Source organism: Oncorhynchus clarkii, chromosome 12 (genome assembly GCF_045791955.1).
Source record: "Oncorhynchus clarkii lewisi isolate Uvic-CL-2024 chromosome 12, UVic_Ocla_1.0, whole genome shotgun sequence".
Taxonomy (NCBI): domain Eukaryota; kingdom Metazoa; phylum Chordata; class Actinopteri; order Salmoniformes; family Salmonidae; genus Oncorhynchus; species Oncorhynchus clarkii.
The window spans coordinates 67467461-67493454 of record NC_092158.1 but is presented as its reverse complement, the minus strand read 5'-3'; the positions used below and the strand labels follow the sequence as shown (position 1 = coordinate 67493454).

General features: G+C 46.2%; 1 protein-coding gene across 1 annotated transcript; it reads left to right on the top strand.

Moving 5' to 3' along the window:
- Positions 1–2376: 2376 nt before the first annotated feature.
- On the top strand, positions 2377–24934 carry LOC139421079 (collagen alpha-1(I) chain-like). Its single transcript, XM_071171603.1, has 47 exons — positions 2377–2690; positions 4782–4973; positions 5492–5514; positions 5746–5781; positions 6947–7039; positions 7700–7771; positions 8284–8328; positions 8830–8883; positions 9446–9499; positions 9679–9732; positions 9923–9976; positions 10236–10289; positions 10405–10449; positions 10600–10653; positions 11241–11285; positions 11423–11476; positions 12016–12114; positions 12240–12284; positions 12462–12560; positions 12723–12776; positions 12946–13053; positions 14557–14610; positions 14781–14879; positions 15047–15100; positions 15242–15340; positions 15687–15794; positions 16647–16700; positions 16816–16869; positions 17059–17103; positions 17346–17552; positions 17770–17931; positions 18142–18195; positions 18553–18660; positions 19040–19093; positions 19227–19280; positions 19659–19820; positions 20012–20119; positions 20424–20585; positions 20797–20904; positions 21232–21285; positions 21403–21510; positions 21704–21757; positions 21896–22003; positions 22109–22391; positions 22641–22831; positions 22949–23191; positions 23598–24934. The coding sequence occupies exons 1-47, from the start codon at positions 2609–2611 to the stop codon at positions 23742–23744; spliced, it is 4350 nt and encodes a 1449-aa protein (XP_071027704.1). The 5' UTR covers positions 2377–2608; the 3' UTR covers positions 23745–24934.
- The last annotated feature ends 1060 nt before the right edge of the window (positions 24935–25994 follow it).

Here is a 25994-nt window from a genome sequence, read left to right as displayed (position 1 = left end):
GGGACGATTCGATCTGGAGAGTTTGGGCGAACGCCTTTCCGCATAACCTCAATTTATGACTGACATTACTTTTACACGACCCTGCGGCCTGTCAATTTTTTTTGTTTTACTTAGTAGTCTAGGCCTATACAAGCCAATCTAGGAAAAAGTGCCCAATACGTAATTGCAGTAACCAATGCGAAGTTGCAGTTCAGTCATTGTTGTTAAACATTCAACATAAATATACACTCTTCCATCAAATTACGTTTCTATTTTAATCTGCTGATCGACAAGTGATGCTTAAAATTGCATCATCAAAAATAAAGCAAGAAGGCTTACATTTACAAAAGGTAGGGTATTTTACGCTCGTAAAGAAAAATCACAAAACGACGATGAATTGCATTGATCATTGTAGATATACATCCTATCAAACATGCGGCTGATCTGAGTGAAAGTATCTTTAGGACGGATGATTTGGTCGTAACCGCAATCTATCTCATTCACACAATTGCCAGGTGGCTCGCCATTGGTCCTGGCAGACTGCCATTGGACTGTACAGCAATCCATCCTAAATGCTACCTATCCAAATGGAGGGTGCATTCACGCAAAGCAAGCTTCATTTTCTCACTGAATTTCCATCATAATGAGAAGCCAATCATGCCCCGTTATGTGTTTATAATTGTACAATGCACCTGTAATTTAGTCCCAACTACACCTGATTCAGAACTCGAAATGATGAGGTGGCGCTTTCCATCTCAGAGAAAGCATTCCATCGTCATCCTCGTAAAACAAAGACATACGCATCTCTTGATAATGTGAAGGCATGTGAGAGAGGCTCAGAAGTGAAGGGGAAAGAGCAGGGGTGGGATTGGGTAGTTCTGCTCAAAGCTGCAACGTGTCTGCAGTGCAGAGAAAAGACGATTGATGCCAATTTTTTTATATTTTTCATAAGGAAGACGCAGGCGCGTCTATGGAGAGCTGTCGTTCTGCGCGTAATAATTACAGTTTGGGCGTTACGGAGCAGTGCCTCCGACGACCTACAATTACACTTTATTCACTGATATCTCGTTGTATTGATTTGCTATATGTGCATGGGTACTGTATGATTCCTTCATCTGGGGAGTTGGGATGCTTTTTGTTTTGATTTTTAATAAACTTGAGAGAGACAAACGTCCTAAATAAACATTATTTTTCGTTCTGAATAATTCGTTTCCATTTTGGAAAGTCCCCTAAAATTCCACATCTGTTTCTGTCATGCTAACATTTTTTGCGTGTTTATGGCTGTGCACAGAGGTTCTGCAGCATACATATGACCAGTAGAAGTAGAGTAATTGACGGTTTCCATTCACAGAGAGAATCAGGTATATATTCTTCAAACAGGCTATAACCGGGAGTTAATTGACGGTATTCTCCTCAGGCGACCTGTCTTGGGGTTGATGCCAAGATGAAAGATGAGCTGGCAATCCACAGGCATTCAATTTTCCGACCTCTCATTCCACGTACCTTCCGAAGCCGAGCCCATATCGCATGAACAATAATACTATGAACAAATTTGAAACAAAAACGTAAAATTACAGCCAAAATAATACTAGAGCCTAAACTGTGGCGTTCCATTGTGCCACATAACGACAGTCCTCCCCTAAACTGTAGCTCAGTAAGGCCTAGCAGCCATACTTTCAGAAATCAAGATCCTTATCGATATGATGATGGGCTACATGCAATAGGTTATCGAAAGCCTGCACACCTCTCCCAATATGATCGGTCATAGACCTTCAAACCACATTTACTACAAACACGAAAATAATCTTAGAAATACATTCGATAGTGCCCCACATCTGGATTCAATAGATGAGCAATTTCACCGTACACAAAAATGTAGGCAAACGTTTCCGATAGATACATTTCGGTCAGAAATATTATTGGCCTGGACACAGATGTATAGGCCTGCTAAGCAACAGCCAATCCACCCCCACAGAATAATACATGGCAACGAAACCACAGCTCCTGAGCTTACAGTGCATGCCCAATTTAGTTCCCAAGTTGATGTGGCACTTTTACTCGTAAAAGTAACACTGTGCTACAACTGCAAAGCATTATTGACAACAAAATAACGTCTGCCTGGAAACACACAAGCGAGGTAAGGAACATCATTTAAGTCCATTTCCTGTGCACAGCTCGTTTCTATTTAATTGCAACCCTGAAGAATCTACCGAAAGTGAGCTAGGTATCCGGGCCCTCCTCGCCAATCGACTTTTGGAGATTTCATGGCCTGTCGCCTGTCTAAGCCAGGATGAGATGGTTTTTAACAAAGCCTCCACCTTTTCTAGAAATATCAAGTTTCCTGAGACTTTAAGGTGAAAAAAGTGCATAAGACATCCCATTTGCACTGATGGTAGGAGGGACTTTTTTTAATGAACATGACCATGCTATAGCTTTCTGGTGAAGCCAGCACCTCCCCAAAAGTTTGGAATATAAAAGGCAGGGCAAAAAGTTTCTGTAGGCAGTAGGGAGTTTTCTGCGGGGTCTGGATTGGAAATACAGAGGACCGGACCCTACTTGTATGATTGGAGTCTAACGGAAAAAAAACTTCCCCCTCGCCTCAAAGAGTCTACATGTCTAATATTTAGCCATGTTCAGCTTTGTGGATATTCGGTTAGCGCTGTTGCTCAGCGCAACAGTGCTTTTGGCAAGAGGACAAGGCGAGGACGATCGTAAGTGTCACTTTTAAGTCTATCCTTGCCTCTGGTATGTGTTGTCTTAACGAAATCGATATGGAAAGACAGTGGGTTGATGGAGAAAAGTGGTTTTCATAGAGACAAGGTTTGCTGATGACTGAGCCAGTCCGATACATATGCATATTGGGATACATTTCTATTCTTTAGCTGTGGTAAGTGTTTATTGGTTCCCTGTTTGTTTTTTGTTGTTGTGTGGCATTAATAAGGATAGCCTACCTCTTGCAACTTGAGCAGAGTGTATGCGCATCATTGCTCGTTGGCCTTCTCACGCTTTGGCACGTGCTTTTGGAACGAGTTGGTACAGGTTCCAAGGCTTTCCCTTCCACTCCTTATTTGATACCCTGGAGGTACATTTTAACAGCGGGAAATATTGGAATGCACGTAAGGGATAGAGGGGAAAGCCACAAGGCATGCCAACTCTCTGCCCATTGGATTGAGTGGAATTGAATAGGCCTGTATGGCTCAACAGTCTGGAAATAAAGGATACAGGTGTTCAGTTGGTTATTAAACAATCATTTGTTGCCTGAGGCTAAATGTCAGCCAAGTAGAAAAATAACAGGGTCATTCCTGAACGATGGAAATCTTGAACCTCGGGTTTTTCTAAGTGGCATATGGCCTAGGATACAGTCATTCATCACACGTAGGCAATATATTTTCAAAAATAATTGTTTTACTTTTGTGGAAAGAATACATTGACCTAAACATTGAAGGAGAGGACAAAGCATCATCATGCGCAAATTCCCTTGAAGAGTTTCAAGCTCAGTTATTTGGCCTAGGTAGCCACTTACAAAAAGTTTATTATAATAGAGATAAAGGATAAGAACCGAATGCATTACCTATAGACAAACTACATAATCCGTTTTAATGTATTGGATTATGGTGTCAACTTGTCTAGACTGGTTGAGTATAGGGTTTCTAGTTGCATATGGGGCGGACAGATGTGCAAATTCGCTCTACGGCCCAGTAGCGCCACCATGTGGTTCTGACATGCAACTCCAACAATGGAATGCTTTAGACGCGCCACCTACCATCCCCTTTCATTTTTTTATGATAATTGAAAACACATTGAGACTTCGGAAACTTTCCACTGAGGGATAAACGCTTGTTCTTGCCAAGCCGATAGTTTTCAATTATTTCAGCGGCGTTTGGAGGACAGCATTGACGACGTGGACCTTTTCCACTGACTGTTTCGCCCTCTACAGTCAAATTGTAGTAACTCCAGTGGACCAACATTGTTGGTTTGGACACAGGTAGGCAGGCGGGCCCACGGCTAAACGAAGACCACAAATTAGCCATCAATACAATATATAATATAGGCTATTTAGGCCTAGTTCGAGCGCTAGTTGGGCTTACTTTGGAAATGCAATGTCTGGTTGGATATCTAACAATAAATAAACAAGCTCAAAACGAATTTTGAGGTAGTCAAGCCTGCTGAGTATACTACAAAGCAGGATCAATTAGTTAACCAGCTAATTTGAATAAAATAAACTGAAATACTTAACGTTATTCATTTTCTGGTTCATTAAGAAAATAAGTTGTTTCAGATTTAGGCAAGTTATCCGGGTAACTAATTGAGCCTACTTTGTAGTATACCCCTCAGGGATTGCTATTTTACATTTCAATAATATTTGTTAATATAAATGTAGGATATAGGCCTTACTTGAATCGTTTTCCAGGCCTTCTGTCCGGTTGTTCATTCCAATCAAGGCATTACAAATACATTTGTCCTTTAGCACAGTGTTTCTTAACCCAAGTCCTTGAGTACCCCCAACAGCACACATTTTTGTTGTTGCCCCTGACAAACTCACCTGAATGAACTTGTTGGGGATTAATGCTAGTTGACAAGTTGAATCAGGTCAGTTTGTCTGGGGCTAGAAGAAAATGTGTACTGTGGGGGTACTCGAGGACTGGAGTTGATTTAGCAGACACTTATCCAGAGTGACTTGGTGAGTGCATACATTTTCATATACATCACCTGGTCAAGGCGTCATCACATGGGCATCCTTGCCTTCCAAGTCGACATTGAAGGCAGCGTTCTGACCTATTTCCTCTCTGCATCTTTCTCAGGCACCGCCGGCAGCTGTACGTTGGACGGTCAATCCTACAACGACAGAGATGTCTGGAAACCCGAGCCATGCCAGATCTGCGTGTGCGACAGTGGCACGGTCATGTGCGACGAAGTTATCTGCGAGGACACATCCGACTGCCCCAATCCAGTGATCCCCCACGATGAATGCTGCCCCATCTGCCCCGATGACGGTACGCCGATTTCCTCCCGACGCAACGTTCACGGAGTTTACGTTACAGGCGCTTCCAGAGTCAATTTTGAAACGTTTTTCGAGGCCTCAGAGGGACTATGTGCTTTTACTTTTAAGGGGTTGGACAGCATTTTATGGATGGCCAACGAGGAATAAACTTGGATTTACCTTTATTCCAAACACACCAGTCACTTTTTTTTCCCTTTTCCTCCGAAATGTGATGGGATACTCAGTGCTCCAGGCACATATTATGCGCATGACCAGTCTGGTGCCACTGCCACCTCCTAACTACCTTTGGCCTTCCTTTCAACTTTGAACTAGTCTCAAATTAGGCATTTTGTGTACATTTTCGTTAGGCCTAGTTCAGAGATTGTAGGCCCCGATTAGTTCTAAATCTAATAACATAGGCCTAATGTACAATTTGAATACACCCTACAAATATTTCAGTTGTTTACTGTTCAGACTATTTCAGATATTTCACATTTTAATCTAATTGTTGTTTTTTTGTTGCTATCATAGGCTTCCAGGAGCCAAAGGTTGAGGTAAATATGATATGATCCTTACTGTTATTATCTATTAGATAAAACGTATCATTAGATTTGCTATTATTGTTAACGTTTAAAGTGTACTTTACATGTATTCTTTATTGTTGATTGATTATAAACACATCATTGCAACAAAACTAATTGATCTTGACTGCAAAACGAGTAAAAATAAGAACCACATCCTCATTTACAATCATAACCTAATGCTACTATTTTCCCATCAAATAGGGACCCCAGGGTGATCGTGGAGCCAAGGGAGAGCCAGTACGTTCCACTTCCTTATTCCTATCATGCCTTGTATTCACTTCCTGGGGGGCCAAAACCTAACAAACATGAGCTGCATGTAAAACCTCAAGTCACAGTCTTTCACCAATCCTCCTTTGACGGAGGTGTGTGGACGTTTTAAGGTTTGCACCTGTATCCCAAGTTAGGATTTGGCCATTGTGTTCTGGTGTATTTTTGTACTTGTGGTGCCTCTTGTCTCTGTTTTCAACGACAGGCCTAGCATCTTGCACATATCACTCATAATGACTGTTGTATTATCTCGTAATACCCATAGCGGAGTTTTGGCCTATAAGATATTAGCCATTAGTAGATTCTGCTTTTATATTGGTAATGTCTGACATGAGGTTAGATTATTATCGATGGCAATGGATAGACATGTACATCCAGAGTCTTCGGAGTTTACTGGTGGAGCTAAATGGCTAAATAGTCGACCACTACCTTCATTATTTAAATCTCAATTCATATTCTTCAATTGGCATAGATGCTATACTTACTCCAAAACCTAACCTGTCTAGATACCCATTTGGTGACTAGCATTTTGAGATATGTGCGGATTTGCTGCATATGCAGATATATTGCACATTTATTGAAATAGAAATACCATTTCTTAACTTGAATAGTTCTACTCCATTTCAAATTCATTTGAAGAATAATGTAGTTCTCACAATATCCGGGACAGTGACCGGTTGGCCCTAACCAAATACTTTTAAGTGGATACAGTGTAGTGTTACAATCTTTCTGACTCAAGTCACTTGGGATTGTCTTATAACTGAGACAGTTGGATGGATGGATGGATGGATGGATGGATGGATGGATGGATGGATGGACAGACTGGTAGATACTTATAGAGTTTGATGAACAAAGAGAGAGATTGATGTATGGAAGGACAGATAGATAGCTAGACTAATGTACAAGTAATCTGAAGGTATCATAGATTTGACCCATCAATTTGCTCCTAATATACCAGGGGCCCTTATGCCTTGAGTTCACCCCAAACCCAAGCCTATGTTAGCTTTTCCCTTGTCACTCTTCACTGATGCCTTATCCCCCATAGTTAGCGATGAAGCCCTTTTCTATATTCAATGACTACTACTATGTCTCTGATAGTTCATCACTAACCAGCTTCTCTCTCTCATCTCTATAGGGACCTGCTGGTTTCCCCGGCAACGATGGTATTCCCGGCCAGCCCGGCCTTCCTGGACCCCCAGGCCCCCCTGGACCCCCTGGCCTCGGCGGAGTAAGTAGCTCAGGCCAAGATGGACGTTTAGCCCACTTAGTAATGACCCGGTGTCAGCTTTTTGACCCAGGTGGAAAGGTTAAACGGTTATGCGTTAGACAGAGGAAACTGATCCTAGATCAGTGATTAGGGGCAGCTTCTGTTGGGGGTTAGTAACTTAGATTTAAAGAAATGGGAGAAAGTGGCTAACTGGTAGGAGAACACAGCAACGCCCTCTTATGATGTCACTTATCTTAACTTCACTGATCTCCATGTAGTCTGGACAGGCTCCAAATGCAGTTAGCGCAGTAAATACAACAGAAACTATTGTCTATTCAGAATGATAAACCTCCAAAAAGAGTACAGGCAAGAGCACGGGATGTGTAATGTTAAGCTATCCTGGTTAGAGTGCAGTGCAGTCTGTATTTCAGCACCAGGGCTGGTGGACAGCGCCCAGCCAGGAGTGGACAGGGAGGTCATGCCTAACACAGCTAGGGAACGCCAGAGAGATATGTAATGGATATGAACAGATATGTCATTGATATGGACAGGCCTAGTGCCTTGCATTCTCTAGCCGTGTTAGGCCCATCCATATACTGTATGTAGAGATCACAGCACTGTTCTCCTGATTTCCAATACTGACTGACTGTAACACATCTCTCCCTTGTGTCTCCCCTACAGAACTTCTCCCCTCAGATGTCTGGTGGTTTTGATGAGAAGAGCGGTGGTGGCATGTCCATGCCCGGCCCCATGGTACGGACATACAACTACATAGAGCCTGTTGGCCCAGTAGTATCACTCACTCATGGAATCTGTTTGATGTATAGGCACTACCAAAAACTATGGCCATGAGACACTTTTACTCAGCATAAGTCACACAAATTGACCTCTGTGGTACTCCATAGGTCACAGCAAATACTATCCCTTAAAAAATAAGATATTTTCATGTCTTATGTACCTCCATATTCCATAAACAGCTAATGTACATGTTTGAGATATCTGCATAATCTTTGACTCATAATCTCCCTGTTACCACTGTTTAGATGCCTTGAAAAGTTTACTGATACCACTATTCAAATATCACTCTTCCTGGTATGACTTTTGGGCATTAGAATGTATACTTTGGGAGGACTTTAACCCTCGCCCGCCCACCCTTTGGTTGATCCTTTGGTCAGTTGGCTCCTTCTCAAAGATATATTCTAATAGGAAGACTGATGTGATTGGTCAATAATTGACTGATTGTTTCTCTTCCTTTTGATTGACAGGGCCCCATGGGTCCCCGTGGTCCCCCAGGACCTCCTGGCTCAAGTGTAAGTATCCCTTCCCTTTGTGTTCTAGCTGTTTAAGTGACATTTGTCATGTAGGAGGAAAGACCTCGGGTCAACTGTCAAAAAAAGGTCAGTTTATGACCCTAGCTGAATTGCATGATGGGAGTGGAAGTCACTCTCGAGTTGTTTAATTGTAGGTGTGTTTTTTAAAGCATATATGGCTGTATGTAAACTTAGTTTAATTTGATAGGTTCCTGACCATTTCTATTTAGTATCTGTTTAGTTCTTGTCATTTGATTTCAGTTTTAGTGTCTGTCATTGGCTTTACTTTTAGACTTATTTGTGTTGCTTTTTTGTTCATTTTTTTTGTTGCTGTTACATTCAGTTTCAGTCTTCGATAACTATAATGATCGTGGGAATGTTTTACCCACAGGACTCATTCTCCCATATGCTCATAGCCCATTGACAACAGAACTAAACAATGTTGTTTTTTAGATGGATGAACGTCATAGTCTGACATTGTCTCTTTGTCTCCCCCTACAGGGACCTCAGGGTTTCACTGGCCCCCCTGGTGAGCCTGGTGAGGCTGGTTCTTCTGTGAGTATCTCGTTCCGGAATCTTCCACAAAATGATACACCACCATCTCAATATCACCTCAGTATCTGAGTCCCTCACAAACACGCACTTTGAGCTAATTCTACACCATATTCTGCAGGGCAATACAATGTCAAAAAGCAGAAAAATAAATCAATATACAATAACTACACGTAAAAAAAACAACTTCCAAACAATCTCCAGAATACTAAGCCACCCCATTACCTGCTGCATAGGCCTCGCCCTAGCCTGATGCTTGGAATGGACTCCACTAAGGTCACAGGGTCACCAATGTTTGTTAATGTAGCCCCCCCCCCCCCCCCCCCCCACTCACACACACACACATCACCACCTTCCAATAGTATTTTGGCTGACCTACCTATTAATTATAGTTTCTAGATTAATGACAAATGATCCTAGATTATTTCCATTACTGACAAATTGTAATGATATTTCTCATATCAAGATATCTCACACACACACGCACACACACACACACACACACACACACACAGACACACGCACACACACACAGCCTTCTCACCAAGTGGTTTATTTCTTACAGGGTCCCATGGGTCCCCGTGGTCCTGCTGGTCCCCCTGGCAAGAACGGAGATGATGTAAGTCACCAAGATATCCATCATTAAAATCGACCATTAAACATCTATGTCCCAGGACAATTTCTGGGTAAGATATTCATAAGGGGGATGGATTTGGAGCATCATTTATTCCTCACATTGTCTCCTCCTCTCCATCCCTCTCTCCTTCCTTCCCTCCTTCCTACCCTCTTCCCATCCAGGGTGAGTCTGGCAAGCCTGGTCGCCCCGGTGAGCGTGGCGCTTCCGGCCCACAGGTGAGTCGCAATGTCATTCTAATGTCACCTTATGCCATTCCATACTCCATCCATACACTCACTCTAGAACGTTAGTTTCAAGAGCAATAGCACCTAATGGTCAGACACCATGAGACATCTCATATACTTGAAGGGATGTTAAGCCATCATAACACGCTTTCTTTTTTTCTCTCTCTTTCTTTCCCTCCAGGGAGCTCGTGGATTCCCCGGAACCCCCGGCCTTCCCGGCATCAAGGGACACAGAGTGAGTCACATGCACTCCCAAACTGTCCTGGTAGTAGTTGCTCTCCAGAACAGATCCAGGATCAGCTAAACGTCCCCATGTCTAACCTTAATCATGAAGGGGATGCACTTTAAACTGATCTTGGTTCAGTGACTGGTGGCAACATCAGCCTATACTTCCGAAATAGCAGCAATACAATCTGCCCTATTTTCCTTTCCTCTAATCTTGTCCTCTCTCCCTCTTTTCCTCCCTCTCTCTCCATTTCTACTTCCTTCTCTAGGGATTCAGCGGTCTTGATGGAGCTAAGGGAGAGTCTGGCCCTGCTGGACCCAAGGTGAGACTCCTTCTCCTCCACCTCTCCTACGGATGTTGAAATCACACACAATCCCCCTTTCCCCTCTCTCATCCCCCATTCACTGACCTGTCTGTGTCTGTTTGTCCTTCCTCAGGGAGAGGGTGGTGCATCCGGTGAGAACGGAGCCGCTGGAGCCATGGTGAGTCCCACCCTCCATTTTGTCAGCAGACCTACAAAATAATATGAGTGTAGAGAGAGGATCACTAGCATTTTTAGCATTCTGCAGCAGTAGCAATGTGAATGGCAGCCATGATTACTTACCGTGCCAATACCTCTCCCTCTCTTTTAGGGACCCCGTGGTCTGCCTGGCGAGAGAGGCCGTGCTGGTCCCAACGGAGCTGCTGTAAGTCAACCCCCCCCCCTCCCCCTGTAACCAGTTGTGGAAAAAGTATCCAATTGTCATACTGGAGGGAAAGTAAAAATACCTAAATAGTAGTACTTTAAAGTATTTTTACTTAAGTACTTTACACCACCCCCTGTAACAATAAACAAGGGGTGCAATATCATCATCACAACATAGTCCTATTGACAGAGACCCTGTTCCCGTAGCTCAAAGGTCATCACATTTCCCAAGTCATTTTGTATGTCAGTCCAGGGCTAACTTGTTGGAAACAAACATTCTTACTCTCAATCTACAAAATGCCTCACAAACTGACTTACCTGAATGTCCTATATTGTTGAACATAAGCCTTGTACAGCTTTGCATACTGGCCTCAGTAGGAAGCCATATTTTATATGTTCTAAAAAATGCAGTATGTCAGTTCATTCGTTTTACAGTGTCATGTTGGATTCTGACATTGAAGGGTCAGCCATTTTGTTTGTTTACAATTGATGTTTACAGTTCAGCCATATTGGAATTGGACCCTGAAGGGTGGTAGCTGGTTGCATCTGACCCAGTTGTGCCTCTCTCTCTCTCTTTCTCTCCTGCAGGGTGCTCGTGGTAACGATGGTGCTGCTGGTGCTGCTGGTCCTCCTGTAAGTACTAATGCCAGCTGTCTATACACATACACAACCATCAACAGAAACATATTGGTACACAAGCACACTTATGCCATATTCATGATTTAGACTGTAACTTAATCCTCTCTCTCTCTTGTTTTCTTGTATTTTAGGGCCCCACTGGCCCCGCTGGTGCCTCCGGTTTCCCCGGTGGCCCCGGAGCCAAGGTAAGATGTCAACTTGCACCTAATCCGTGTTCACACACCTGTATACCTTCTACCTTCTGTCCTCTATCCTCCACCCTCTACCCTCACCTCTAGTTCTTTCCCAGGGGGCCGTATTTGGAGAGGTAGATGAGATAAAACATACAGTACATCCATTCTAGCACAAAAGAAAACAAAAAAACAACAATGGCAAGATAGTGGTATCCATTTGCACCACGCATGAAACCGTGTGTAGTTGGCTGCCAGTTGAAAGTATATCCAGCTTCACTATTGTGATTGTGCCATGCCATGTGACCTTGTGACTTTCAGAGGTCACATTGATGTATATGTGGATATGATTCTATTGAATGGCAGCATAGTTGAGTATTAGTACAGAACTACCATAGGGGAGTACTAGGGAGTAGGGTAGTATAGTACACTAGTACTTCACTTGGTAGCAGTAGTACTACTTGAGTAGTACTTGTGCAGGGTAGTACTAGTACAATACTAGTTCCATGTTCTTTCTGTTCTTGCCCTGACCATATCTATCTTCACCCCAACAGGGAGAGGTTGGTGCCCAGGGAGCTCGTGGTGGCGAGGGACCCCAGGGATCCCGTGGAGAGGCTGGTAACCCAGGACCCGCTGGCGCTGCTGGCCCTGCTGTGAGTTTCACCCTCAGAAACCTCTAGTGAAATACACCTCTGGACTGTGTGGGAGACTTGAAGTTACATTTGTTATCCTTGTGAGAGACTTTCCCCTCTAACCCATTGGTTTGTGTCTCTTGTAGGGAAACAACGGTGCTGACGGAAACCCCGGTACCAAGGGTGCCCCTGTAAGTATACACCTCACCTCACTCCTCAGTGAACTAGCCATTTTAGTTGTCATTGGTTTGTCTTGGTATTTGTTTGAGTTCAACTTTGGAAATAACCAAGATTGTTGTCACTGACTGGTCTCTCAGTGATGATGAATCCAGGAAGTATATTAATTGTCTCTCTGCTGCCTCCTTTAGGGTTCTGCTGGTATTGCTGGCGCTCCTGGCTTCCCTGGACCCCGTGGACCCCCCGGACCCCAGGGCGCTGGTGGAGCTCCCGGACCCAAGGGTAACACTGTAAGTCCAGCTCTCTCTGACTTCTATCACTAAATATTGTAAATATATATAATGATATCTTATCTAAAGTTGTTGTTATAATACATAATACATAGACCATTGAGTGTTTCTATAACGACGATAATAATAATGATAATGATGTTTGTTATTTCTTCAACCTAGGGTGAGGTTGGTGCTAATGGAGCCAAGGGAGAGGCTGGTGCTAAGGGAGAGTCTGTAAGTACACCTTTTGACTTACTCAAATATGATCCACCAAGTCGCCCATACCATGTACACTGTACACACATACTCTGTCAGCAGCCTATATGTGTCTGATCCACATCTCAACACAATGCCTTGCCACCCTCAATTTCTCTGACCTCCATCTTGTTTCTCCATTACCCAGGGCCCCGCTGGAGTCCAGGGACCCGCCGGCCCTGCTGGTGAGGAAGGCAAGAGAGGGTCCCGTGGTGAGCCCGGTGCTGCTGGTGCCCGTGGAGCCCCCGGCGAGCGCGTAAGTAACCCAGATGGTCACACACTGTCCACTCTTCATCATGCTGTTCTCCTGTTCTTTACATGTAGGAATCCCTCCCTTCTCTTACACTTAGGACAGCCAGTTTCACTGTCCTCTTACCCCTTACTCTTAGGACAGCCAGTTTCACTGTCCTCTTACCCCTTACTGTTAGGACAGCCAGTTTCACTGTCCTCTTACCCCTTACTCTTAGGACAGCCAGTTTCACTGTCCTCTTACCCCTTACTCTTAGGACAGCCAGTTTCACTGTCCTCTTACCCCTTACTCTTAGGACAGCCAGTTTCACTGTCCTCTTACCCCTTACTCTTAGGACAGCCAGTTTCACTGTCCTCTTACCCCTTACTCTTAGGACAGCCAGTTTCACTGTCCTCTTACCCCTTACTCTTAGGACAGCCAGTTTCACTGTCCTCTTACCCCTTACTCTTAGGACAGCCAGTTTCACTGTCCTCTTACCCCTTACTCTTAGGATAGCCAGTTTCACTGTCCTCTTACCCCTTACTCTTAGGACAGCCAGTTTCACTGTCCGCTTACCCCTTACTCTTAGGACAGCCAGTTTCTCTGTCCTCTTCCCCTTACTCTTAGGACAGCCAGTTTCACTGTCCTCTTACCCCTTACTCTTAGGACAGCCAGTTTCACTGTCCTCTTACCCCTTACTCTTAGGATAGCCAGTTTCACTGTCCTCTTACCCCTTACACTTAGGACAGCCAGTTTCACTGTCCTCTTACCCCTTACTCTTAGGACAGCCAGTTTCACTGTCCTCTTACCCCTTACTCTTAGGACAGCCAGTTTCACTGTCCTCTTACCCCTTACTCTTAGGACAGCCAGTTTCACTGTCCTCTTACCCCTTACTCTTAGGACAGCCAGTTTCACTGTCCTCTTACCCCTTACTCTTAGGACAGCCAGTTTCACTGTCCTCTTACCCCTTACTCTTAGGATAGCCAGTTTCACTGTCCTCTTACCCCTTACTATTAGGATAGCCAGTTTCACTGTCCTCTTACCCCTTACACTTAGGACAGCCAGTTTCACTGTCCTCTTACACCACATGTCCTCCAATCTTTTAGTTTTAGATTACCCTCCCCCTGCCTCAATAAACTGTTTAGTCTTTTTATAGTCTTTTTTTAGTCTTTTCATACATTGCTTACTTCCTCACAGTACAGCTAGTGTTGGCACACGCATTCACAAAGATGATATCTCTATGACTATTCCATCACATAAATAATCACATTTTGACTCATGAATGCTTAGCTCGTTGGAACCAATACCTAGCTAACAACCTCTCTGGTTCCCAGTCAGCTACATGTAACTGTCGCCCTCTCCCTGATGTTTCACCTCATTTGGCCACCAGAGGGCTGTGAGCGCTGAGCAGTAATGTAGTGTTACTGAATGGTTGTGTTATGGTGCTGCTGAGGTAGCAGTAATGTTCTGGTACTGACTGAGTGACGGTGTTGAGGTATTGACCTGTGTTGTGTTTGTCGCTCCCTACAGGGTGGCCCTGGTAGCCGCGGTTTCCCTGGTTCTGATGGAGCTGCTGGCCCCAAGGTGACTACACACACACACACCTGGAACAGACACACATCCACACCTGCAACACCCACCCACTTGTTCAAATGTATATACTACAGTGCACCACCAAACGTTGCTACATGCTATGGTCACTAGCTAAGTACAGCAAACTCATCTCTCCATCTCTCTCTCTCCCTCCATCACAGGGTGGCCCAGGTGAGCGTGGTGGCGCCGGAGTTGCTGGAGCTAAGGGTAACACTGGTGAGCCTGGCCGCAACGGCGAGCCTGGTATGCCTGGATCCAAGGTGAGTTAGACAGGGGATCGGTCTCAGATCACAGGACCTTTGTTATACTCAACAACTAATAGATACTAGATGAATGAAACTCATATATTCATGTTAATATGGCATATCAAGATATGTTATGTACCTGACCTTTGCCCTCTCACCTTTGCCCCCCCCCCCATCTCTAGGGTATGACTGGTAGCCCTGGCAGCCCTGGTCCCGATGGCAAGACTGGCCCCTCTGTAAGTTCCTCAGCTATTCACCTGACCCTCACGACACCAATTCAACGACACTGAAAGACACTGATAAAGACAAAGACCTATGGCTACTTATGTAGCCCGATATCACTCTGGTCACTGACTCTCTACCCTCTCCTGTGACAGGGTGCCGGCGGTCAAGATGGTCGCCCCGGACCTCCCGGCCCCGTTGGAGCCAGAGGCCAGCCCGGAGTCATGGGATTCCCCGGACCTAAGGGAGCCGCTGTGAGTAACTGCTGCTCTCACTCGGGCGCAATATTTTACGGGCTAATTCGAGAAATTAGATCTGAAATTGCTAGGAAACAATGTATCAGTGGAGGCTGCTGGGGGGGAGGAAGGCTCGTAACAATGGGTAGAATGGAGTCAATGGAATGGTATCAAACATATGGATTCCATGTGGTTGATACCATTCCATTGACTCCATTCCAGCCATTACTATGAGCCGTTCTCACCTCAGCAGCCTTCACTACAATGTATGATATAGTTGTCCATAGCCTAAAACCTAGCTTTCAGTATACAGTATTGCTCTGTGATGGGAAATGAGCTAATGGGTATTTGTCTTCCCCTGTAGGGTGAGGGTGGCAAGCCTGGTGAGAGAGGAGTCATGGGACCCGGTGGCGCTGTTGGCGCTCCCGGCAAAGATGGTGATGTTGGTGCTCCTGGTGCCCCCGGTGTTGCCGTAAGTACACTTCCACCCTCCAGCATCCCACAGTGCTTCACACACAGTTCTTCATTCTTCAGCATTACCTGCACTGTGTCACACTTGCACACAAGCAAACACACTATCACTAATACAAGCCAGCATGGAATCTCCTAGGAGACTGCAAAACCACTCAGTTTGTTTTTGCTTACATTATATGGGGGTAAATCAAATCAAATCAAATGTATTTATATAGCCCTTCGTACATCAGCTGATATCTCAAAGTGCTGTACAGAAACCCAGCTTAAAACCCCAAACAGCAAGCAATGCAGGTGTAGAAGCACGGTGGCTAGGAAAAACTCCCTAGAAAGGCCAAAACCTAGGAAGAAACCTAGAGAGGAACCAGGCTATGTGGGGTGGCCAGTCCTCTTCTGGCTGTGCCGGGTGGAGATTATAACAGAACATGGCCAAGATGTTCAAATGTTCATAAATGACCAGCATGGTCCAATAATAATAAGGCAGAACAGTTTAAACTGGAGCAGCAGCACGGCCAGGTGGACTGGGGACAGCAAGGAGTCATCATGTCAGGTAGTCCTGAGGCATGGTCCTAGGGCTCAGGTCCTCAGAGAGAGAGAAAGAAAGAGAGAAAGAAAGAGAGAATTAGAGAGAGCACATTTAAATTCCCACAGGACACCAAATAGGACAGGAGAAGTACTCCAGATACAACAAACTGACCCTAGCCCCCCGACACATAAACTACTGCAGCATAAATACTGGAGGCTGAGACAGGAGGGGTAACTCCATCCACTACCAAGGTGTAGCACCCACCATTAAGCCGGTCACACTGATTTTCCTAACCGACTCTCCTCCTCCTTCTTCTCCTCCTCATAGGGACCTTCTGGAGAGCGAGGCGAGCAGGGAGCCGGTGGCCCCCCTGGATTCCAGGTACAGCACTGAACTATGGGAAATTATCAGCATCTGACCAATCACAGATCTCCACCTACTTCAGGACCTCTGGCCCTTGCCTCACCTGTCTCTCACTTGTCTCTTTGTATAACAGGGACTTTCAGGACCCCAAGGTGCTATTGGTGAGACTGGCAAGCCCGGAGAGCAGGTAAGAATACTACAGGAGTACAGCATCTTTGGTGTCACTCACTTCCCCATGCCTTGTCCTTGGTACTCATCACTACATGACACTTGACTTCCTGACAAGATTTGTGACTTGACAATGCTAATCTCAAATCTCTAATTGCGATCTCTCTCTCTCTCTCTCTCTCTCTCTCTCTCTCTCTCTCCTGTCTAGGGTCTGCCCGGTGAGGGTGGTGCCCCTGGTTCCGCTGGATCCAGAGTGAGTATCCCAGAATAATAATGACATCACTTCCTGGGTGGTAGACTGCTACAGCTACACTGTAGCCTAGCGGCCTAGCCAAACAAGACAACGGCTAACAGCTAAAGCAGCAACAGACTAGCACCCAGCCGACCCAGGCTAAAGACATTAGCATTGACATCGATAACCTCCTTAATTTTATATACATGTGATGTGATGCTCCGGAACCAAAGCTGATGCCCTCTCTTCTCTCCATGCCCCAGGGTGACAGAGGTTTCCCCGGTGAGCGTGGTGCCCCCGGCCCATCTGGACCCGCTGGTGCCCGTGGCTCTCCTGGCTCTGCTGGTAACGATGGTGCTAAGGGAGAGGCTGGAGCCGCAGGAGCCCCCGGTGGCCAGGGACCCCCTGGCCTGCAAGGAATGCCCGGAGAGCGTGGTGCTGGTGGTCTGCCAGGCCTGAAGGGAGACAGAGTGAGTACCGATGCTGCCCTTCACTTGTCATCCGCCATGCCTAAATTCATGTTCATCAGTAGGCCTCGACTTCATACTTCTGTGGCACTCGGTGGCATACCCTCCATCCATCCAAACTTCCACTTGCATTACAGTGGACTTGACTGAGTCCATTCGTCTCTGTATCTGAATAACCCACAGCTTACAATACTAACTCAGCTACTCTTGTGTTTGACAGGGTGACCAAGGAGTCAAGGGTGCTGATGGCGCCGGTGGTAAGGATGGCGTCCGTGGTATGACTGGCCCGATTGGACCCAACGGCCCTGCTGGCTCTCCTGGTGATAAGGGAGAGACTGGCGCTCCTGGAGCTGTTGGACCTTCTGGTGCCCGTGGTGCACCTGTGAGTACCTCAGGCCCACCCTGTCACCATCTCACCACAGACATGACACAAAGACCTAAAAACATAGCTCCACATGCACCCATACCACGGGCATCGCTCTATGGGAGTTATAAAGGCATATAGAAGAATGAACTTACCCACACTCATGTGATGCTAGTCCCTGACTTGGAACGCACTCCTGACCTGACTAACCCTAACCTTCTCTCCCAGGGTGAGCGCGGTGAGTCTGGTGCCCCCGGACCCGCCGGATTCGCTGGGCCTCCTGTAAGTACACACACCTATTTTACCTGTCCTCATTTCACACCGAAATCACTTCTCAATCCACACAGAAAACACTTCTCAATCCACACAGAAAACACTTCTCAATCCACACAGAAATCACTTCTCAATCCACACAGAAAACACTTCTCAATTCACTCAGAAATCCGTTGCCAGTTCAAACAGACATCGATTGTCAATCAAGATGATGGCTCCTAACACCTTGCACACTATGACAAATCTAAATTCGCTGGCATTAAATGAGACAGGCTTATCTTATCATAGCATCCAGTCTAGACGGGACCTCCACACTAATCTGCTCTACATTCACTCAATCACTTATTTTTCTCTCGTCTCCTTCAGGGTGGTGATGGCCAGCCTGGTGCTAAGGGAGAGGCTGGAGATAACGGTGCCAAGGGTGACGGTGGTGCCCAAGGACCCGCTGGACCTACTGGAGCCCCTGGACCTCAGGTATAACACGTGGGACTGACCACTGGGTACCCACCCTGACCCATTTTAAATGGTTCTCTGTTGCTCAGTTGGTAGAGCACGGCAGTTGCAACGCCAGGATAGTGGGTTTGATTCCCGGGACCACCCACATGTAAAATGTATGCACGCGTGACTGTAAGTCACTTTAGATAAAAGCATCTGCTAAATGGCAATATATTATTAGTAGTTCTTTGTTGATACGCATTAAAGGCATTCAAATGAATTCCACTATCATAGCCCTACAGCGGTGCTCTCAGCTGGAGGGCTGTTACATTGGTCTACCCGGTAAGACCACAGTATCACAGAGTATGCTCTTGTATTGCTCTTGCTTACTGACTGAAGCACTGCTGTATCCACACAGGGTCCCGCTGGGAACACCGGAGCTAAGGGCGCCCGTGGTGCTGCTGGTCCCCCTGTAAGTAGCTTTGTATCTTATCCTCCCAACATCTCTCATCTGTCTGACTGTACAAGGTAGCATTTGCAAAGTAGAATCATGCTTCCCACTCTGATACGCTAGGTTGACCAGGGCCTCTCTTTTCTCTCCTTAGGGTGCCACTGGTTTCCCCGGTGCCGCTGGTAGAGTTGGACCTCCCGGCCCATCGGTAAGTACTTCTTTCTCTACCACCATTCCATTCGAACTGAACCATGTCCATCCTCCATCAATATACCAGTCAATACCCCGGATCTGGCCATGGGTTCCAGATTTAACCGTAGGCTAACACTAAGCAAGCAAACAGCTCAATTATAGCTTAAGACAGCAATCCCACAACACAACGGCACAACTATCAATACAACATGTTATTGTGCAACCAACCCAAGACACAACGGCATTGCCCAATGCCCAAACAAGCATCTAGCTAGGCGTTAGCTCAGCATTTGGTTGATCCCAATACTGTCATCGTTAACAGCCATTGATACAGGTTTATTCGGTCAACTTCAGCCTCGTCTCGTACTCAACCATCCTCTCCTCTTTCTTTCAGGGCAACAACGGACCCCCCGGACCCCCAGGCCCTGGTGGAAAGGAAGGACAGAAGGGTAACCGTGGTGAGACTGGCCCCGCCGGTCGTCCTGGTGAGCTTGGAGCTGCCGGACCCCCTGGTGCCCAGGGAGAGAAGGGACAGCCTGGTGGAGATGGTCCCAATGTAAGTACCCTTTTTTGGGGGGGCTGTCACTGTCACCCTAACAAAGTAACACTCTGACCCCTAAACTGACAAGAGAGAACAATACAAATACTCCGTTTGGAGTGCACCTGTAACACACGCCGCTGGAGTTGAGATCTGACGCTTTAGAAAAGGGACGCCTCAATGACCCATTCTCTCTTTCTCTCCTACAGGGACCCTCTGGAACTCCCGGACCTCAGGGTATCGGTGGACAGCGTGGTATTGTTGGTCTGCCCGGACAGAGAGGCGAGCGCGGTTTCCCCGGCCTCGCCGGACAACTGGTCAGTGCCTCGGAGTGCTATAGTTCTAGAACTTCACGTTAAAGGGCGTTAGGCTTTTGCAAGAGGAGGCAGCGTTCACGGTGGATATCCCTCGTTTTCAATAAGGCAGTGGCTAGGTGGTGTATAAGCCTGCCGCAATGATGCCAAAGGCCCTCTGTGCTATCTCTGTCAAGATGGCAGCCGACAAGTGCAACGCTCTTGCAGTAGCTTATTCATAAAGTGCAGTTGTCATTGCGCTACTTCAGTAGTGGTACTCCGGTGTTATGGTTGAGGTCTAACCCTGTTCTCTTGTTTCCTGCTTTAGGGAGAGCCTGGCAAACAGGGACCTGGTGGCCCCTCTGGTGAGCGTGGACCCCCCGGACCCATGGGGCCCCCTGGACTGGCTGGCGCACCTGGTGAGCCTGGTCGCGAGGGAACTCCTGGTAACGAGGGATCTTCTGGTCGTGATGGTGCTGCTGGACCCAAGGTGAGAGCTATGCTCGTACACATGTCCTCAAGACAGAGTCAATCCCTTCACTTTGGGAACCAGCCTGTTGCCATACTGTAAGACAATCTACACTGGGCACCATTACACTTGCATGGCTGAAATAGGCATCACATACTGTAAAGTATTGGGATTATGTCAGGAGTTTGATCTTCTCTTGGCCCGTCTCTGTTCCCCTCTGTCTTGCCTATAGGGAGAACGTGGTGAGTCTGGTGTTGCCGGTGCTTCCGGTGCCCCCGGGCCCCCTGGTGCCCCTGGATCCGTCGGCCCTGCTGGAAAGTCCGGTGACCGTGGAGAGTCTGTAAGTGTCCAGATTCTCAGCCATTCCTCCCTTAGACTGGCGAGGAATACATAACTGGGAGCAATTCAGACTTGATGATGTTCAGAGACCTTGCTGTATGTCGAAAGCGGTTGTTGCCTCAAAATGGCCGCCCGTCGCACAGTAACTAGTTTTAAGGCTCTAGAAGGGGTTGATGTCTTAGTTTGTAGTCCTGTTAGAATACAGCATATACTGGAGCTCCTAGTAGTTGTGCTACGTAGTCTTTATGACATGCCATCGAGTTGGGTTTATCAACTGAATTGATTGTCATAATCTTTTTCTCTCTCTTTCCCTTTCTCTCTTCTTCAGGGTCCTGCTGGCCCCGCTGGTATTGCTGGCCCTGCTGGTCCCCGTGGCCCATCTGTACGTATATGCTCCATCACAGATTCATAAAACCATCACAATGAATACAATGTTTGCTCTTCCACTCTGAGTCTGAGGAAAGGGTATACTGAACACACCTGTCCTATTCCCACCCAGGGACCCGCTGGAGCTCGTGGAGACAAGGGAGAGTCTGGCGAGGCTGGAGAGCGAGGCATGAAGGGACACAGAGGATTCACTGGCATGCAGGGACCCCCTGGCCCCTCTGTGAGTATCCCTACTGATTACAAATCAACAATAATAACAACACACAAGTGACTCCAGCAGAATCAAGGGAAATGGATCGCTACACACAAGGAAGAGATAACACAAAACCTAGCAAGTGGGAAAAATCAACCTTCTCCCTGTAATATTGTCGTTTGATACAACAGGCACCTAAATATGTTGTTTCTGCCCATAGGGACAATCTGGAGAGTCAGGACCTGCTGGAGCCTCTGGCCCCGCTGGACCTAGAGTGAGTATGACCCACACTATGACAACCGTCACACAACTATCAGCACAGCAACGTTATGACTGTGGATCACTTCTCTGGTGACAACATGATGTGGATAGTCTACACTGTCGTATTAAGCTATGGCTCTCCCTACACTAGGGACCTTCTGGATCAGCTGGTGCCGCCGGTAAGGATGGTATGAGCGGTCTGCCCGGCCCCATCGGACCTCCCGGACCCCGTGGTCGCTCTGGAGAGATGGGACCCTCCGTAAGTCACTTCAACCACTTCAAAATCAAAATATTTTGCTCCTTGTACTCCTCTTATTCTTCATCACATCCTAACTTGGTTGGCCTTTGCTTCCTCCACATATAGGGACCCCCTGGCCCTCCCGGTCCCCCTGGCCCCCCCGGACCTCCCGGCGGTGGATTCGACATGGGCTTCATTGCTCAGCCCGCTCAGGAGAAGGCCCCCGATCCCTTCCGTCACTTCCGCGCCGACGACGCCAACGTGATGCGCGACCGCGACCTGGAGGTAGACACCACCCTCAAGAGCCTGAGCCAGCAGATTGAGAACATCCGCTCTCCCGAGGGCACCAAGAAGAACCCCGCCCGCACCTGCAGAGACCTGAAGATGTGCCACCCCGACTGGAAGAGCGGTGAGTTGGAGAGTCATAACCCCTCTCTAGACTACGGTTGCTCGCTCCTCATTAGTCAAGAAATTGCTTGGGCTTTGAGGAAAGAATGGAGCTGTATTGGTTCGGACAAGTTTTGGCGTAGTGTGTAAAGACATCTTCAGTAGACACAAGCTCTTTTAGTTTCTGTTGAGTCCTGCTGTCTGTGGAGTCTCAAAACGACCAGAATCACAGTGGATGTTCTTGACGCAATCCACTCTCTTCTCCATGCAGGCGAGTACTGGATCGACCCCGACCAGGGCTGCACCCAGGACGCCATCAAGGTGTACTGCAACATGGAGACCGGCGAGACCTGCGTCTACCCCACCGAGGCTGATATCCCCAAGAAGAGCTGGTACACCAGTAAGAACATCAAGGAGAAGAAGCACGTCTGGTTCGGCGAGGCAATGACCGATGGCTTCCAGGTGAGAACCTCGGCGTGACAACCTGGGCCGTTGGGAAAAGAGGACCCTAATCGCACCATTCTCTCGGATGACGAGTCCTTGATGCTAACTCTTATCTCGTTCTCCTTTCCCTCACAGTTCGAGTATGGCAGTGAGGGCTCCAACGCTAAGGATGTTAACATCCAGCTGACCTTCCTGCGCCTTATGGCCACCGAGGCCAGCCAGAACATCACATACCACTGCAAGAACAGCATCGCCTACATGGACCAGCAGTCCGGCAACCTGAAGAAGTCCCTGCTTCTCCAGGGCTCCAACGAGATCGAGATCAGAGCCGAGGGCAACAGCCGCTTCACATACAGCGTCACCGAGGACGGCTGCACGGTGAGTCCTCCTTCCGCCTGTTACCTACTCTCTGCTGTATCTTAGGCTGTGTCCGCTCAGGAACTTCTCTCGAAAGAATCCTTCCTCTCAGGGATGGTTGGAGAGAGAATTCTCGCCTCTAAAAGAGGTAGTTGGTGTAAGACTGTGGGCATGAGCAGCAGTCGTCTTGGAAAGGGCTTTTGGGATTATGGTGTTAATGTAGGACAAGGGTCACTGGTTGGAAGCAGATAAGGGTTTGATGTGAGGGGCTTTGTGATCTGGGATGATATTCTTCCATCACTTGGTATAAAGGGCTTTTTCAGGAGCCGTTTTTTGAAAGGGGGAAGGGAGGGAATGATTTTAAATGGATTGGGAAATGCAACTATGCATTCTGATTGTGCCTTTTTCATCTTCTTTCTCATCACAGTCGCACACCGGTGCATGGGGCAAGACAGTCATCGACTACAAGACAACGAAAACATCCCGTCTGCCTATTATTGACATCGCTCCTATGGACGTTGGTGCACCCAATCAGGAATTTGGCATTGAAGTTGGCCCAGTCTGCTTCTTGTAAAAAAGAAATCTGGACTTGAAATTGTTTGTGTGTGTGTATGTTTTTTTTCTAGCAGTCATCCCTCTCAACCCTTTTCTATGCATTTTTAAAAAACCCTAGAGTTTCATTTGGCCGTTCAAAAATGGTCCACTTGCTTAAAACTGCACTTCTGAAGACAGTGGTTGTGTGTCATCAAGCTTTTTTTGAGACCACTATTACCACCACCATCAACACCGAGGATACTTTAGAAGACTCAATGGTTTTACTGGCAAAAAGAAAATAATATATACTTGTAAAGTCTAAAATCCCCCCTGGAGTTTGACAGAAAAAAAACATCCCAGATACAGGTGACTTTTTTTTTACCACTGCGGAAGGACAATGAAAAAGAAAACCAAATGCTTTGTACCACTTTCAGGTGATGTCAAATAAATCTTAAAAATGACAGTGAAGTGTCTTGTTGTTGTACCCACCTGGAGAAGCAGTTGTTCCTTCTGAAGTCACACGAAAGCAGCATTAGAGACATGGGTTCAACTTCTTTTTTAATCTTATGGCTACCTCAAAAAGGAAATCCACGTTACCCAGTGTTAGTGAAGCCCAGGTTAGATTTTACACGGCAGAAGTATGGTTGAAAGCAACAGCTGCAAAAGGTGCTATTCTTCAAGAGGTCCTGACAATGGAGGGTGATCAAAATTGTGCTACTATGTTGTCATTCTTGCTTGCAGGACCTTAGGTGCTAAATTAGCAGATTATCTTGATGTCAGTCATAACAGATGTGTTTCAAGTGTTGGCTAAGATCTCTGCAACAGAGGCGTAGCAAGAGGTATACTGTAGTTAGGATGCACACGGTCCTGTCTAGTGTAGAATGAGCAGGTGGATTTGTTGTCTTTTGTTTTTAACATCTTTTGACACTTTTTGGTTGTTGTTTGTTTCGTTTTGAAATCCCCCCTTTTGTTGTCCAATTGCTTCTAGCAGTACCCCTCTTTCACCCCCCATTGTTTTAGTTTTTTTGTTTTGTTTTCTTATTTTATGCGAAGGGTTTTGGAATAAATTGAACACAGAAAAAATGGAAATATCAAATTATGAGCGAAGCAGACACACCGTTGGGGGATTAAAACAAGAGGATCTGTACCTATTTTGTATATGTATAAAAATTTGAGATGTTTTTAATTATTTTGGATGCTGAAATAAAGCATGTTAAGTGTTCTACCTTATGTTTGTCAGACATGATCTTGACTATTTCCTGACTGCCCAATGGACTTGAATGAGGCACAGCTTGCACCTGTTACAGTTGTTTTGACTGAAAGGAAGATTAAAGAAAATCTCAGAAATGTTTGCCTCTGAAAATGATATGCTCCTCAGAACCAGGTAACATTTAAGGTGGAACCGTGTCCAAGTCAACAATTAGGCTAAAGTAAAAACACGTGGTGGCCATTGTTAGTGTTAAAGACAGTTCAATAGTACAAACACAGCACAGAAGATGGATACTTCAATACTCTACCTTTACAACATAGGCTAAATGGTTTAATCCTTTTTTCGAACTTAAATCCGCTCTGGGCAAAATCCAGTTTGAAGATGAATATCCAAGACATTTGACCTCAGTTCCCCCACGCTGTTCGTCTCCTTTCGACGGGGTTAATTGAAATAGATGTTCCATTCTGTTCTGTCAAGTATATCCACCCGTGATAACCATCCACATTGGCGCTCCCTTGGAGACGACACCTCTGTATGCAGTGGTCACAGTTTACGCATTGATGTTTACGCATCCGTCGGCAAAAGCAAAACCGCGTCACAATTGGAATCCAATTTGTTTCAAGCAAAGTTGATCTGAAATAGAAAAAAAATACAAGAGGATAGCCATCCGTAAGACATTCTCTCTGATAAGCATTCGGTTGTGGAGACCCAGCACCATAGTCTAACCATCTCTGCCTTTCAGAGGCACACTATTCAGATGGGCTCTACTCTAACAGTTAGTCAGTCCTGAGTTGGCTTTACAAAGGGACCGATTGTCCACCCTGTTGTGTCAGCAGGCAGCAGCATAGTAGGCGGCTACCCCCAAATTCCGGAGGACTATAAGGGTTTTATTTAGTCAGTAAATTCCAACTTTTGGACTCACATTTCTCGGATATGCAACATCAATACTAAACACAAATAACAGCTTTTTTGACTAAATAATATAGTTCGGGTAGGCTAGTCTGTTTTGGTTTTCCTGCTTGTACTCAATTTTGTAGACGGAGTGGTGGCCTGGGGATGGGGTACGTAAAGATTTTGAGA